This window comes from Aspergillus melleus (genome assembly GCF_016097325.1).
Source record: "Aspergillus melleus strain CBS 546.65 chromosome Unknown contig8, whole genome shotgun sequence".
NCBI classification, from domain to species: Eukaryota; Fungi; Ascomycota; class Eurotiomycetes; order Eurotiales; family Aspergillaceae; genus Aspergillus; species Aspergillus melleus.
The window spans coordinates 1,283,400-1,297,879 of record NW_025763377.1 but is presented as its reverse complement, the minus strand read 5'-3'; the positions used below and the strand labels follow the sequence as shown (position 1 = coordinate 1,297,879).

Here is a 14,480-nt window from a genome sequence, read left to right as displayed (position 1 = left end):
TTTCTTTCCTTTTGGGCTCAAAGGTTTGGTTGATATTGTTCGCTAATGGAGTATGGACAGTGTCTGGAAGACGGTCGACGCACCCCGGTATCTAGTCGGGTATAGCTGGAATCTGGCATTGGATGTAAGTATGTTTGTGATGGTTTTTGTGTTGAGGGCTTTTTGGATGAAGGAGAAGAGAAGGGTGAATGATAGGTCTTAGTGTTGGAAAGTCCATGGTCTATGCATTTGGACATGCAGTATGTGAATGTGCAACTGGACATCAATTCTGAAGTGCTGAGACCTAACTTGCATTGGGTATCAAATCATACTAGACAAGTAACTAAGCTAGAGCACGAATATCAAGAAAAGCAATATCCCAGATGAACTGAATCTAGAAAGAGGAACAAACAGAAGAGGAAAGCCAGAGAACAGGAGAAAAAAAAAAAGAAAAAAAAAAAGTGATAACAATCAGAAAATATACCAAGCAATCACTGGTGCAAAAGTCCTTGTTGAGCCGTGCTCTCCAACTGCTCCAAGGCTGCCTCGAACTCTACATCAACAGCAGCCTCTTCCAGTCGCTTTTTGAGATACTTTCGTGCCTTCGTAATTTGCATCTCCCACAGCCCTTTAGACTCCACGCATTTGACGGTCACGTAAACGACAGCCAAAATATTCAACAAGAATGCACGCTCCATGGTATCGAGTTTCACCGACAAAGAGGCCAGCAACTTGCTCATATCCTCCGTAGCCTGCGGGTGAAACTCAGCCAGAAGTTGTGCTTCGATGGCACTACCCTTAACTCTCATGTCTCCATTCGCCGCTTGGAGATAGAGAACCCTGGACAGATTGAGCTCAGGCTGAGCTGCCTCTTTGATAGGCTCCGCGGTGCCACTTGTAGATGATGATGCACGCTTGCATTTCTTCGCTTTAAAGCTCACCCCGTCCGTGGGAATCCCACCGCCTCCGAAGCAACCCATCGAGCCTCCCCTAACTATTCTGGTAGCGGAGGAAGAAGGCGAAGATGGACGGTCTAATGAAGTGGCCACCATTCGGACGTCTTGACCAGCACCTCTCGTGCTGCCTTCAACGCTTCCTTGTATGTTACCTTGAATATCACGCGTCTTGTAAAGTGACATATCAGGCAATTGGGGAGCGACGTGGGCTGCAGTGTCATCATCGGAAGAAGAAGATGAGCCGGCGCGACAGAATCGCAAGGCACCCCCAGTTGAGCCTCCGTCGTACAGGCGAAACCCCATGTCTTCATCAGATTCACTTTCCGAATCATGAGGTGATTCGTCTCCGTCATACAGGCCAAATCCCATGTCTTCATCGGATTCGCTTTCCGAGTCATGAGGCGGTTCGCCTCTCTCGGCTGGCTCGACAGATGTTTCATGGTCTTTCTGAGAGGCGCGGTCGACGGCGACGTAGCTGGTCCATCTACTGGGAATCGACCATCTGACGCCCAATTTCTGGGCCTCATGCTCGAGAATACGGTTGAATGCACCCTGATCGCTTACTAGAAGGGATGCATATTTCGCATGAAGCCAGCTTTGACCGGTCTCGTAGTCATTCATGAAGGCCTTCGCGGCGAGGTGGTGAATGCTTGATATGTTGCTTCTGTGAATGAGCAACTGTGTGGTGAGATTCGTTCCATCTTCTGTCGTTGCTGTTATAGTTACAGTGTCGGGTATCTTTTCGGCGTCACGATCTAGCATGTAGTAGATCGACTGATGAGAAAAGGAGCTCAGAGGTGGAATAGAATGAGGCGCCTGAAGGCATCCAGTTCCATTCTGCACCAATCCGTCAAAGCTAATCGAACATCGTAGGCGAGATGGTGTCAACGCATTCTTCAACATCTGGATCATCTTCTCCTGCCAGGCCAAAGACGAGTTCGTGTCGCTGATGACCTCGGCATATCCACCACCGCGCATGCCGATGCCCTGGACCAGTCGATGCGAGACCTCTTTTCCAATGCCGAGGGCAAAGAACCGGATGTTCGTCTCTGGGTTCGATGCCGTTCTCGCGACGAACTCGATCACCTTCTCCACGTCCCATGTCTCTCCATCCGTTAGTACAATCACGTTAGTCGGTACATCAGCGCGCTTGTTGAAGTGTTCCGGGATGCTTTCCAATGCTTGCAAGATCTTGGTGCCGCCAAAGTTGGCTTCAAATGAACCAACGTGGCTAGTTGCCTCGTCGAGAATTTCTTGACTATATGGCTGAGAGCTTTCCCACATCCAGGAAAACGAGGTTCCGAACGACACAATGTTAAACGAGCATTGCTCCGGCAGGCTTCGTAGAAAGACGTTCATTGCGTTTCGCAGGGCGGGAATCTTTGCATTCATGGACGAAGAGCGGTCGGCCACGAAGATCACTTCTCCGGTGTAGTTGTCAGGGTTGAATCTCTTTCGGAACAAGTCACCAGGGCTCAACGTCAGTGCAATGGTCGATTTGTTAGAATCCGGCTGAGGTACAGCAATAGCCCGAGACACCATCCATTCCTTCGAGTTGGACATGATTGTAAGAACAAAATCTTTTTCCAAGACTGCGGACCGTCCGGTGAGAGAAGTGTTTGCTTTGCAGGGGTCAAAGATGCCGGTTTCAGAACCAAGCTTCACTGATATCGTATGGGTCTGAGACTCGATCTGCGTAATTTGCTCGGGCATGGAAACGTGCACATTGATATGAAGTGTATCTTCTCCTGCCACTGCGGTTGTACTCGCGGTCTCGGGTTGATTATACCCCCTAGGCTGCAATCCATATCTGGGGGCCACGCTGGTGGGGATGGTCAAAGTGGTAGCGCCGGTCGTTTGATCCCCTCTCAGCTGCGTAGCAAGGGTGATCTCCACAGCCACGTCTGTCTGGCTGGGGATACTGCCAAGATTTGTTTCGAAGATTTCGGGGGTCAGCTCTTCGACGAGAACCGCCGCCTTGTGCTTCGACACGGCTTCTGCGAACTCCTTGCGGGCCTGCTGTTTTGGCTTCACGGCTCCTTCGAGCAGTTTGTCTTTGCCGATCCAACATTTGAAAGACGTGACAGCGGAGCCGTCGTAGATGGGAAAGAGGTATTTGGCGTGCTCAACTGCAGCGGAAGATGGGTTTGTGTATTTTTGCGTGATGGTCGTCGTAGAGATATTGCTCTCTACGGTGGCGTTAATAGTGACTGAGAGAAGTGAGAAATGAGAGGGTCGAGAAAGCTCTGTCCGTTGTTCGTTGTCATCCTTGGGCGCAGTGAAGTATACGCCCGATTCGAAGCGTGAGGTTGGCATATTGTGTTGATTAATTCAAGATACTGTGATGTTGGGAGGATAGTCTCGGTTGCGAATTAAGCAATCTTATACAGTAGATTGTGGGTCTCTTGGTGGAGTATTTTGTCGCTTGTTTTATATCTAGTGCTTACTCTGAGTCGTGTTGGTTGACTCACCGTCGATCATGCATTATGACGGAATAGTAAAGGAGTAGCGTCCACAGGTCGTTTTATTTGCCAGAACCTATAAAATCTCTTAAAGCATGAGTCACACTAACCATCGAACTTGTTCTCAGTAATCTTATTTGTTCATCAAACGGTCAGGTTGCATTGTGTTTGATTCATCAGATAACTTCATTTCAGCAAGCCACTCCGTCGTAACGACTTTTCCCGCCTTGACATCACGGAGATTGAGATCTACGTACCTCGAACAACGAAAGACTAAATTAGGGAAAGTGCTTCCTCATAAACCCCCGCGAATCATACCCAGCCATCCACCATTGACTGGATTTTGGCTTTTCGGGAGGCGCGCGAGAAATCTTGACCGCGCCGATGAAAACGTCCATCAGACCAAGACACTCCCTACTACCACCCAGATTGGCGATCTTCATTACCAATCCATGTGGATCGCCATTCGAGGTATCAATATGAGTTCCTCGTCTCTCCTCGCAACAAAAGCAGGCCGAGGTACAGTGTCCAACTCCTTTGATATCGAGACCCTCTCTGGGCTTTGAGCAGCATTCGCAATCATATGCACAACATCCGCCTCTTTCCTTGCAGTGCAAAGAGACCCAGTTGTTGTCGGCGTGAGGCTCCTCCAGGCGCTCTTTAAGCCTTCCAGCAGGGAACTCTGCGAGGCTGAGAAATATCGAGCAGGACGTGTTGTAGATGACTTCGCGCGCAGGTTGTGTTTCAATCTCCAGGTTTCTCAATCGCTTTTGAACGACGTCGACCTCGGCTTTCACTTCGTCTTTGAGAAGCTGACTCTTCGAGTATTTGTTGATGGACGCCTCCATAGTGCGCCGCCTGTGGATGAAGGCTGCAAGGCGCTGGACCTCCAAGTCGAGCCTCAAATGCATGTTGATGAATGATTCAAGGTGCTCTAGATCTTTGGGGTCCATTGCCTGGATGCAGATCTTGGTGTGACGTCTGCTGCGAAAGCGCCGCGAGCCTTTATAATGTAGGACGTTCCATTCGATGGTCTGGTCGAGCCGATGATGCAGGTCGGGGCCGAATTCAAGGTAGATCTCCTCATCCTCGTCTGGTAGGTCCATGAGGCAGCGATCGACGCTCGAGCGTTGGTCTTGGAGTGGGTTAAGGTGATTTTAGTTGATTTCAGTATAGGTCTAGGGTGTGTACAACCATCGCTGCTGATGTTAGGTTAAAGTCAAGAATTTATCGTCACCGTGAGAGATTCAAATGGTAGACCGTACCTGGATGGCTGATTCTCTCGCCAGTTATCAGTGATGGGTGGGAAAGAAACTGAAGGTGACTGAAGGAAGTGACAGTGAGAAGGAAGTGTTGTAGATGCGTGGATCGCTGGCCGCTAGCCCTGATCAGGAAGTCAAAACAAAATTCACTTCCAGTAAACAGTTCATCCCCAGTCATATAAAATCAAATCTGTCTTCTATGTGCATAAACGTGAGATAGCCGTCTCTCACAAGACCTAATATACACAGTTACGGCTGTATTGACACAAAGGCATCCAAGACCACATGCGCTGGGCGAGAAACGCATGATATCTATACTTGGTAGCTGGTAGACGTGACTCGGGGTCTCGAGACCCTGCCGTTAACCTAACTCGTAGCTTTCGGCGAACCAAGCCTTTTCTCTGGATAATTTCATGGCTGTTACCATATAGGCGGTCTGTTATATACAAGGGTGGTTGTGTTTTTAGTCCAAGCGGCTGGTGGGGTTGATGCAATTCTTCTTGATTATCTTTCGTTTCAAATGAGTTTACTACTGGATTATACTGCTACCTGGTCTCTTATATACCTCTTCAACTCCGCATATTTTGAGGTTGGGAAGGTACTGTTCGAGCGAAGGATTTTAGAAGGCCGACCCTGCCTATCTATTTCTTCCCATGAAGAGACTAGCTTTTCTGAGACTTGTGTGATTAAATATTGCCGTCCATACCGCGGTGTTCATCTTGATTGCGTCCAGACATAGCGTATCGTTCTCAAGAGCAAGAAGTCAAGTCTTGTTTATCAGCAGTCCTATTTACAAGCTTTCGCAACTGTCATTCTGTATCTCTATCACTAAATACAGGTCTGCAATCGAAGTGGTTAATGAACGGGCTTTCTCCCATAAACAACTCGACTATAGTAAGCGTCAGCAAAAGTCTCTATAATGAACAAATACAAAGCAAACCAACATCTTTGTATACGAATGTAACCTCGGATTCTTCAGCTGCTCCCTTACCAACCCCTGCAAGATCTTCGTCTGGTCCGGACTCCAGCCCAGAACCTGCGTGCACAATCGCAGCCCATAAGCCTCGATGGCATCCTGAACCATTTTTGCCTGTACTTTGCCAATGTCTTTCAAGTTAGGGTCCTCGGGCCATGGCGAGAACGGAAGAAAATACGTCGCTTCGTGCACATCCTCGAAGCTACAGTCAATCAGCCATCTTGTCAAGTGCTGGTATATGTTGAGGTCTCTGCCTATTCTTTTTCCGGCGTCGTCGAGAGCCATCAGGTATTGCATCATAGGTGAGCCGTCGGTCAGAGAGCCGTCGTCACTCCAGCCCCATACGGCGCTTTCCTGGAGCTCGAGGTACCCGCCTGGCTTGAGATGTGTGTACGCTTGTCGGATGAGACGAGGCCAGTCCATGACGCATCTGGACATTATTTGAGTGGCTAGACTGTGGGAAGGGAATGGAATCAACCTACCCTGCAAGGTTCCGGGAGTGCACAAAATCATAAGCGTTCAGTTTCTCCAGCCAGTCGCTCTCAAAGTCATCCACGAAAAAATCGACATTCGGGGGTGTCCATGAGGGCTGTATGGGGCTGATATCGTTACCAACAACATGTGCGCTTGGGAATTCGCTGGATTGACTTGTTAGCTGACTGCCAATGGTTCTCAATGCATAATCACTCGTACTCCGCGAAGTCGATCGCCCAGATTCCCGTCCCCGTCCCTAGGTCAAGGACCTTCTGGGGGTTCTCTACTGGTGCATTGAAGAGATTTCCTTTCATCAACATTAAGTATCTAGTGGTCTAGTGGTTATATGTTGGCCGTAAGCTAAATCATGTGTGCCTTACATATGGTGCACCTACTGACTGTTAGCATACGAAAGTCCGCCAATCTGCCAATACATACCAAATCTAGGCGTTCTTGTTCGACTTCATCGTTGGGCATCCTACTCAGGTTAGACAGTTCCGAACATTGGACGAGGATCAATAATACATATAATCTCCCTGCATGTCCGGTTAGTACTTTGCGAAGTAGATATAATTAATCAGCCTACCGTCCGAGTACTGGGATACCGCCGTCCATTCTCATACTGATAATCGAGAATACTTGAAGTCAGGGAGTACGTGTCCATAAAACTTTCCTCATAGTCACTACCTCCATTTGTCTGGTCGTACGTGAGATTCTATTAGTTGAACATATCCGCAAGATGTGCACCTCAAAAACTCACACTGTTCATATCTTGGTCGTCGTCATCATCGTGATTGGGGATTGGAATAGGAGCCTGTGGGTGTTCCTGGACTACCTCCCCAAAAAGCTCGGCGAATGAAGGCAATTGTGGATGCTAGATCAGTGCAATGGTCAGTGTAAGCCTAGATAGAATGGACGAGACTGATTATACGCCAACAGGGCTATGATAGCCCATATCATTCAATATCATAGGGGCCAGCACATGCCTTGGCATGTCCTCTCCACCGACATATCCATCCATTGTGGCCGAACCCTCCTCCCGGGGTTGCTTTAGGGAAGGTCAGAACTTAATCGACACATTACCTATAAGGGCCTTACCCTAATCGGCTCTTCGCTGGGTGCTGAAGATGAATTATGGGCATATCGGGACGCGTCCGTCGCAGCTCCCCCCTGCGCGGGAGGTGCATTTGGCTGTTGTGAACTGAACGTTAAAGGCATGCTTTAACATTTGCAATAGAAAGAAGTAAGTCTACCTACTAGGTACTTTTAAACCCAATGAGGGCCTTTCATTCCCCCATCAGGGGGTGCTCATTTTAAATACCCTCGTCTTGGCGAACTAAATCGGTGATGCTTTTTACAATGACCTCATACTTCCTGTGCCTCTAGCTCTAATGGCAGCCAACTTTGCAGGGGCGTTTCGATTGTTACGGCAGCTACGTCACAAAGTAGGTCAAGGAGCCCAGGGGCACGACTTTGTTCTACTTCGTTCTCTGTATCTCTGACTCCTTGCTTACACGTTAGTAAGACAAGCGTGGGCTGCTAATTCGCTAAACTGCTCCATTGACATGATTTATGCCTTCTTTGGACAGGTCATTTCGGGAAAACGTTGACAGCTCTCCGGACCGAGTAGTCGGAGTCTATTATATGGATATCAGTCGTGAAACTATCGGAGTTGGGATGAATGGAATTTCTCGCGGCTTTCATCCATTGATCTTTGGTCTATACTCGCCTCTGTCAAGGTCAAGTCCTACGTAAGGAATATACTTCCGCTTAGGTGATGTCATATAACGTACCAAGATGTGCGCAATGTGGCTCTCTAAGAAACGCGATATACAAATTACCAAGAAACAAGACAATAAAATTCTTAAGGGTTGATCCCCTTTGACCGGTCTCTAATTCCAAGTAACACTCCAGTGGCGTCAGGGCAAACCACTCTTCCGGCGCCCAAATATGTTGCCAAGCATGCAAGAATGTGATGCATCAACTAGACCGGGAGCAGTTATCTGTCATCGGTCAGATCTGCTCCTCGTATTACTCCTATTCAACTTTCCGGGTTCAGAGTGGAGGCAACGCCACTGTAAGGATTCGTGAAGAATTGGCACGGATCGACCTACGATGAATGGCTCTGAAGTCATACAGATTGCAATCGGGATTACCCGATCTGGGCTGCTGCGTTGTACTTTGATGGAACCGATTGCTAGTCAGTCCCTACTCCGTATACCATTGAGCAACCTAACTCGCTGTACCTCGATGAGTGAAAGATATTTCACTACACCAAAAAAGGGTCAGACCTCCTTTGCGACGGGCTATTCAAGTTCATGCAGTGGATTCTTCGCGGTGAGACACCTGCCTAATTACAAGCACCGTGTGTTCAGATTGGGAACACCCGGTTCCTTTTTGCAAAAGTTAGCTTCATACTAATGCAGTATAAAGTTATTTACCTAGTCAGCTTGGGTGGGTAGCGACGTCGCCTTGATGACTCGGAAGGGACAAGCGATGTCCAAATGTCCAAATGCCAAAAAAGGGGGCTTGCCTTGCTGTGCACAGCCCTTTTATTTTATGAGACAAGTAATTAACTATCGACGGTAACTAGTTTACCGGACTTGTTAGCTAGCACTAGGAAATATGTCTATTTACACTAATCATTTCCATCGGTGCACAATTTTCCGTAGCGAACCGGTAAAAGTCTATAGAGTACGGTGACTGATTGACTTATCTATTGCAACTTTCAAACCTGAGCATTGCGATTGAGGAGACCAAAAGTCTTGTAAGAGAATGCTTGCCATTCGGTAGACTCCAATGCGAACCTAGTTTACTTCTGCCTTTTTACCTCTTTCGTGTTTTCCGTTAAAACAATAATTTCTTGACAAACGAATGTAAAAACGAGTTATCGTTGAAACGCACATAATTACTTCACTATTTTCTAATGAGCAACTGTCCTGCATCCATAAAAGATAGGATTATTACTGTACATCATGAAGCAATATTTATGAGTTGCGGAGTGGAGTTCCATCCCGACGCCTGAAACAGATCTCTAAGTTATAGGGCTATTTGTGTGGATTGGTCACCGGAGCCTAAGAAACTATTGAAGCCAAGTATCATGGAACAATGTCCAGCTATATTATCTCGAGCACAGTTGGATTTTCTTGGAAAGAGTTCACAATTACGTTGAACTACCTACTTACTTCAAATCCAAATAAGGCATTTTTATTTGAATCTGATGGCATGAAAGATCATTGAGTCGGCCCAAAAATTACATTCATCATCCCTTCTCATCTTATGTTATCGCAGGTTCTTCGTCGCGTTGGCCCCATTTTCCAGCCAGCATTCACATAATCTGCTAACCTGATAGTAAGCGCAGGGTGACCATTATCGACAGCACATTATTCGTGTGAGTTGATTGAAAAGATAGAAATCTGTGATTTCTGCTTCCTGGCAATGACTTTAATTCGCCAACTAAACTCTTACCTCGAGGCTTGGGTCTCTTGTTGAAACTTGGCACAACCAAGAGAGCCACTTTGTTATCACGTCCAGCACGGCAAGCTCGGCCGAGCATTATAACTATGGTCAACAGATGGCTTGTCAGTTACAGTAACGAAGTTATCCCTCTCGGAGAATGTTCCTCTGACACTTGAGCAAGCCAAATCCCAGATATTACCGGTAGTAAGTCTCACGCAGCTTGAAAACGGGCAGTCTTGATTCTTGATACGGCATAACCCCTCAGTTTCTCTCATTTCTTTACCCGCAGGAGCCTTCGCTTATTCGCACGACTCCGGCCACCAAGTCAAGCGACTCAACCTCGACTCCCACAGCCAGGAAGATCCCAATATCGCTTGCTGAACCGTCATGCTTGGCAATATCTTCAACATGCCTCATTGGAAGGAAAATAATATCTGCAGAGCAAGAATCCAGCCTGTTTGTTGCCGGACTAAACTGTATGCAGTATTTACGACCGAGGTTACGATCAGATAAGAGAATTAAGACCGAGAGGACCCACCGCAGCCCGAAGAGATGGATGTCCGATTATCAGATAATAAATGTCTCTCGCCTACATCTCCACCGTGCCGTCCAAGGCTAATTTTCTTCAGGTTATATGGTCTCTAGGCGGGTGGGAATCTGGCAGGGTTCGTTGTCTCGGACGCTCCGCGATGTGGATCTTATCTTTCAGGGCGAGATTGTTTGTGGACGATTGATGGTCTGATGGTTGTTGCTGGGTTGTTTTTCGCTCGTTGATGAGTGGAGGATGGCCGGGCTAATGGAGTCAATTGTCGACAGGGGTGAGGATTTTCAGAGGTATAAATACTGGTTCGTCTCGTGCTTTTGATGGTCTTCTTTATCGAACGAGAAGTTGTCGCGGACGTGAAGTGTTGTCTGATTGTTCCTCACATTTAGGTCGATCACGGACTTGACGCCATGCGTTTTGCGACGGCTTTCAGTCTGGGCCTCTTGGCCCCCTCCGCCCTTGCCCTCTGCCCCTATGCACAGCAGATGGCCCGCGATGTCGACTCCTCGTCCATCCCTCATGCCCTCCCACCGCGCGATCTACCCACCTCCGACAAGAAGGGGGTGTTTCTCATGAACAGAATAGCCCCTGGTACCTCGCAACTATACATTGCCAACGCAGATGGTAGTAACGAGCGCCCTCTCCTCTCCGACCCGGTGTACGAATACCACGCTGAGTTCTCGCCCGATGGACAATGGATCTCATTCACTGGCGAGAGGAACGGAGACGGAAACTCTGACATCTACCGGGTCCGAACAAATGGATCGGATCTCGAGGAGCTAGTTGCGACACCTTCGGTCGAGGACTCGGTGGTGCTATCGCCGAATGGAAGCCTGGCTGCCTTCGTCTCGACGGCGAACGGTTACAAGGCGAATATCTGGGTGTTGGATATCGAGACGGGGAAGAGATGGAGCCTCACAGATACACCTACCACAGCCGGCAATGCGTCCCTGATGAATGGGTATTTCCGTCCTTCCTGGTCACCGGATGGTCAGTGGATTGCGTTCTCGTCGGACCGCAACGTCGATTGGGATGGGCACGGTGATCAGACATATATGGGTCTCAGTGGTTGGGAACATACACAGGAGCTGTCTATCTATGTCATCCGGCCGGATGGATCGGACTTTCGTCAGGTCGTCACCAAGAAAGGGTATGCTTTGGGTTCGCCGAAGTGGTCTCCCGACGGCCGGCGTATTCTATACTACCAGATGACTCGAGCCGCCACGTGGGATGCGCATCGTCCTGAATCCGTTGCCTCGGCCAACTCGACCTTGGTCTCGGTTGATTTCGAGACCGGGTCCGACATCAAGGAGGAAGTCGGGGGAGCTGGTGTCAAGATCTACCCGCAGTACATCAACAAGAACGAGATCGGCTACTTGATAAAGGGTGGAGACAAAGAGGGTATCTTCACTACGAACGGTGGATACATCAACAGCAGCACGATCCGCACGCCCGCATGGTCCCCCGACGGCAAGAAGGTCGTCTACGAAAAGATCAGCTGGGACCAGCGGCCGATGGAGAAGAAGCTCTTCAGCTGGGATGAGGACTGGGAGTACCGCTTCACCGACGTCTTCCCGCAGCTCTCCATGCAAAATCAGCTCGCCATCACCCAGAAACAGCTCGGCAACTCGTCCGTCGTCACTATGACCCCCTCCGCCGACAACCTGCAACTCATCTACGACTCCCTCGACAACGACATGATCAACACCGGACATAACGCACAAGGTCTCGCCGGCGCTTTCCAACCTTCCTGGTCCCCGGACGGCGAATGGCTCGTCTTCGGCCTGGGGTCCTGGTTCACACAGCGCGGTGCCTACGGCGGCTGGCTGATCCGAGCCACAGCCAACGGGTCCTACACGGAGGTCCTCACGAACAGCACCTCCGATCTCAGCGCCAACTCCACGGCCATCAACTCCGGCTTTCCCAGTTTCTCGCACGACGGCAAGAAAGTCGTCTTCCGCGTCTGGGGCACCCAGTCGGCCAAAGGAGCGCAGTCACAGCTCGGCCTCCGGGTTCTGGACCTCGAGACTCGCAAAATCACCGTTCTAACCACCGAATGGGATAACCTGCCGTTCTTCTCCCCCGACGGCGAACGGATCGTGTTCACGCGCAAGACCGACCCGACAAATTACGAGGTCTGCACGATCCGTCCAGACGGTACCGACCTGCGTATTCTGACCAGCAGCGGCGCGAACGATGCCCATGCCGTTTGGTCGCATGATGGTCGCATCATTTATTCGACTGGCATGTTCGGGTTCCAGTATGAATGCGCGCTGTATGATAACACATTCCAGCCGTACGGGCAGATCATGGTCATGGATGCCGACGGCTCGAATAAGCAGGTCTTGACGGACTCGATTTGGGAGGATTCCATGCCTTTGTATCTGCCCAATTCAGCGCTTTCGAAGCGGAATTGAGTTGGGTTCGACTAGATCGGTTGAACGGCTCTGGCATGGAAAAGATTCAGAGACCCACTTTTTCTGATAAAAGTATTTGGCCTTGTGCTGTACAATCACTAGCTAAAATATTTGCAACAAAATCACCAAACAGACTGTAAATCATAGAAAATACTCCGTACACCAGGAAGGATGCCAAGAAGTGAATAAACACGCCGGAAACCATGTCCGAGTCATGTGTTGACATACATCCAATCGCCAACCAGTGAAGACCCACTAAACACCTATTCGGGCCTAGCCCTATGCTTGATTGCCATTGTTCTCAGGCACCACGACCATTTGCCGATCACGTGTCCAGGCACCAGGGTCCATTAACGCTCTGCACTGACATCATCCGACCCATCCACTCACTCTGAGCTTCACAATCTTTCCAAAATTCCACTCCCTAGTGGGAGAACAATCCTCCTCCTCTTCCCCCCTCTCCCTCGAACCCAATCAGAGAAAATGAGTTCCTCACGATCTTCAACCCCTGATTTCCCCGATGGCCACGACACCACGAATACTAGTACCACGACAAGTCCCCCTCCGGACTCGAACATCGACCATGCCCATTCCATCGCCTACTGGAGTGACGTCCCCGCGACGGTAGACGGCATGCTCGGTGGATTCCCACAAGTATCGCGCATAGACCTACAAGGGTCGAAATCATTTCTCGCCAAGACGAAACGCCTCCTCTCGATCCCCTTACATAGGAACCTTAAGCTCTCTCGCGGGGTAGATTGCGGCGCGGGCATCGGGCGCGTCACGGAGGGGTTTCTGCGTGATGTCTGCGAGATCGTGGATGCCGTTGAGCCCGTGGAGAAGTTCGCGCGCGTGCTCCGGAAAGCTCGTGACAGGGAGGGCGCGGTGCAGGGGGAGGTGTATACGACTGGGTTGGAGAGTTGGTGTCCGGAGCATGAATATGATCTTATCTGGGTGCAGTGGTGTGCCGGGCATTTGACGGATGAGCAGTTGGTGGGGTTTGTGGAGCGGTGTCGGGGGAGTTTATCGGGGCATGGGGTAATGATTTTGAAGGAGAATACGACGACGGAGGTCCAGGAGGGGGATGTCTATGATGAGGAGGATAGTACTGTGACGAGGTCGCATGAGAAGTTTATGGAGTTGTTTGAGGATGCGGGCATGCGGGTCGTGTCGACAGAGTTGCAGTTGGGATTCCCGAAACGGTTGGGCTTGTTGCCTGTGAGGTTTTATGCGCTCAGGCCGGTCGATTGATCGCGCGGTGGTGATCTCTACTATATGCTGGAAACACAGGACCCGAGGATCCGGGACGCTTGTTCAACTGTCACGTTGGTGCTTTATGGTTGTTGAGTCGGACAATGGAGTATTTTGTACAGGCATGTGTGCTCAATTTCCGTCGAAACACATCACACGCGACAGAATGGGGTCTTCATCAATTCCTTTCGCTGGATCAGGGATTGAAGCCTCGGAAATTTAATCTCTATACCAAGGACTGAACAACATGGGGTATGTTCATTAGTTCATGCTTGGCATACAGGGAGATGGCGTGAGGGCTTATTATGAGATATGATAGACATAGATTATCGACTGTGTATTAAATAGGCTTTGGGGTTTGGGGTACTTGTCGCGCATCAATTTCGATGGTCGACATTCTACCAAAGCGCAGAGGGTCATGGTTATGTATACCTTTGTCCAAAACCAAGACCGACAGATCAGCATATCGATTATACATGAGGTGTATTATATCTTCAACCGTATAGCAATCATAGAATAACTTGATTTAGAGGGGCTGTCGTTTGCAATCCATGCGGTACATTGGTAGATCCCACCTAGAGAAGGCAACAATAGCAAGTCAATAAATCAATCCAAGAGGTAGAGAGGAGAGAGCAAATAACATGAGAAAAGCAAACTTGGGTCAAGAAGATAGAAAAGCAAGTGTTGTTCTCCATGGAGA

The 14,480-nt window shown here is 49.3% G+C and overlaps 5 protein-coding genes across 5 annotated transcripts; 2 read left to right on the top strand and 3 right to left on the bottom strand.

Moving 5' to 3' along the window:
- Positions 1–470: 470 nt before the first annotated feature.
- Positions 471–3,251, bottom strand: LDX57_012487 (VIT and vWA domain-containing protein; the record flags this gene model as incomplete). Its single annotated transcript, XM_046094235.1, has 1 exon — positions 471–3,251. The coding sequence occupies one exon, from the start codon at positions 3,249–3,251 to the stop codon at positions 471–473; it is 2,781 nt and encodes a 926-aa protein (XP_045950214.1).
- A 233-nt stretch (positions 3,252–3,484) lies between these two features.
- LDX57_012486 (uncharacterized protein) lies at positions 3,485–4,503 on the bottom strand (the record flags this gene model as incomplete). The annotated part of the gene is made up of 1 exon (XM_046094234.1): positions 3,485–4,503. The coding sequence occupies one exon, from the start codon at positions 4,501–4,503 to the stop codon at positions 3,676–3,678; it is 828 nt and encodes a 275-aa protein (XP_045950213.1). The 3' UTR covers positions 3,485–3,675.
- Positions 4,504–5,514: 1,011 nt separating this feature from the next.
- On the bottom strand, positions 5,515–6,429 carry LDX57_012485 (class I SAM-dependent methyltransferase; the record flags this gene model as incomplete). Its single annotated transcript, XM_046094233.1, has 4 exons — positions 5,515–5,548; positions 5,604–6,065; positions 6,118–6,273; positions 6,329–6,429. The coding sequence occupies 4 exons, from the start codon at positions 6,427–6,429 to the stop codon at positions 5,515–5,517; spliced, it is 753 nt and encodes a 250-aa protein (XP_045950212.1).
- A 4,093-nt stretch (positions 6,430–10,522) lies between these two features.
- On the top strand, positions 10,523–12,529 carry LDX57_012484 (TolB family protein; the record flags this gene model as incomplete). Its single annotated transcript, XM_046094232.1, has 1 exon — positions 10,523–12,529. The coding sequence occupies one exon, from the start codon at positions 10,523–10,525 to the stop codon at positions 12,527–12,529; it is 2,007 nt and encodes a 668-aa protein (XP_045950211.1).
- Positions 12,530–13,012: 483 nt separating this feature from the next.
- On the top strand, positions 13,013–13,780 carry LDX57_012483 (uncharacterized protein; the record flags this gene model as incomplete). The annotated part of the gene is made up of 1 exon (XM_046094231.1): positions 13,013–13,780. The coding sequence occupies one exon, from the start codon at positions 13,013–13,015 to the stop codon at positions 13,778–13,780; it is 768 nt and encodes a 255-aa protein (XP_045950210.1).
- Between the last annotated feature and the right edge of the window lie 700 nt (positions 13,781–14,480).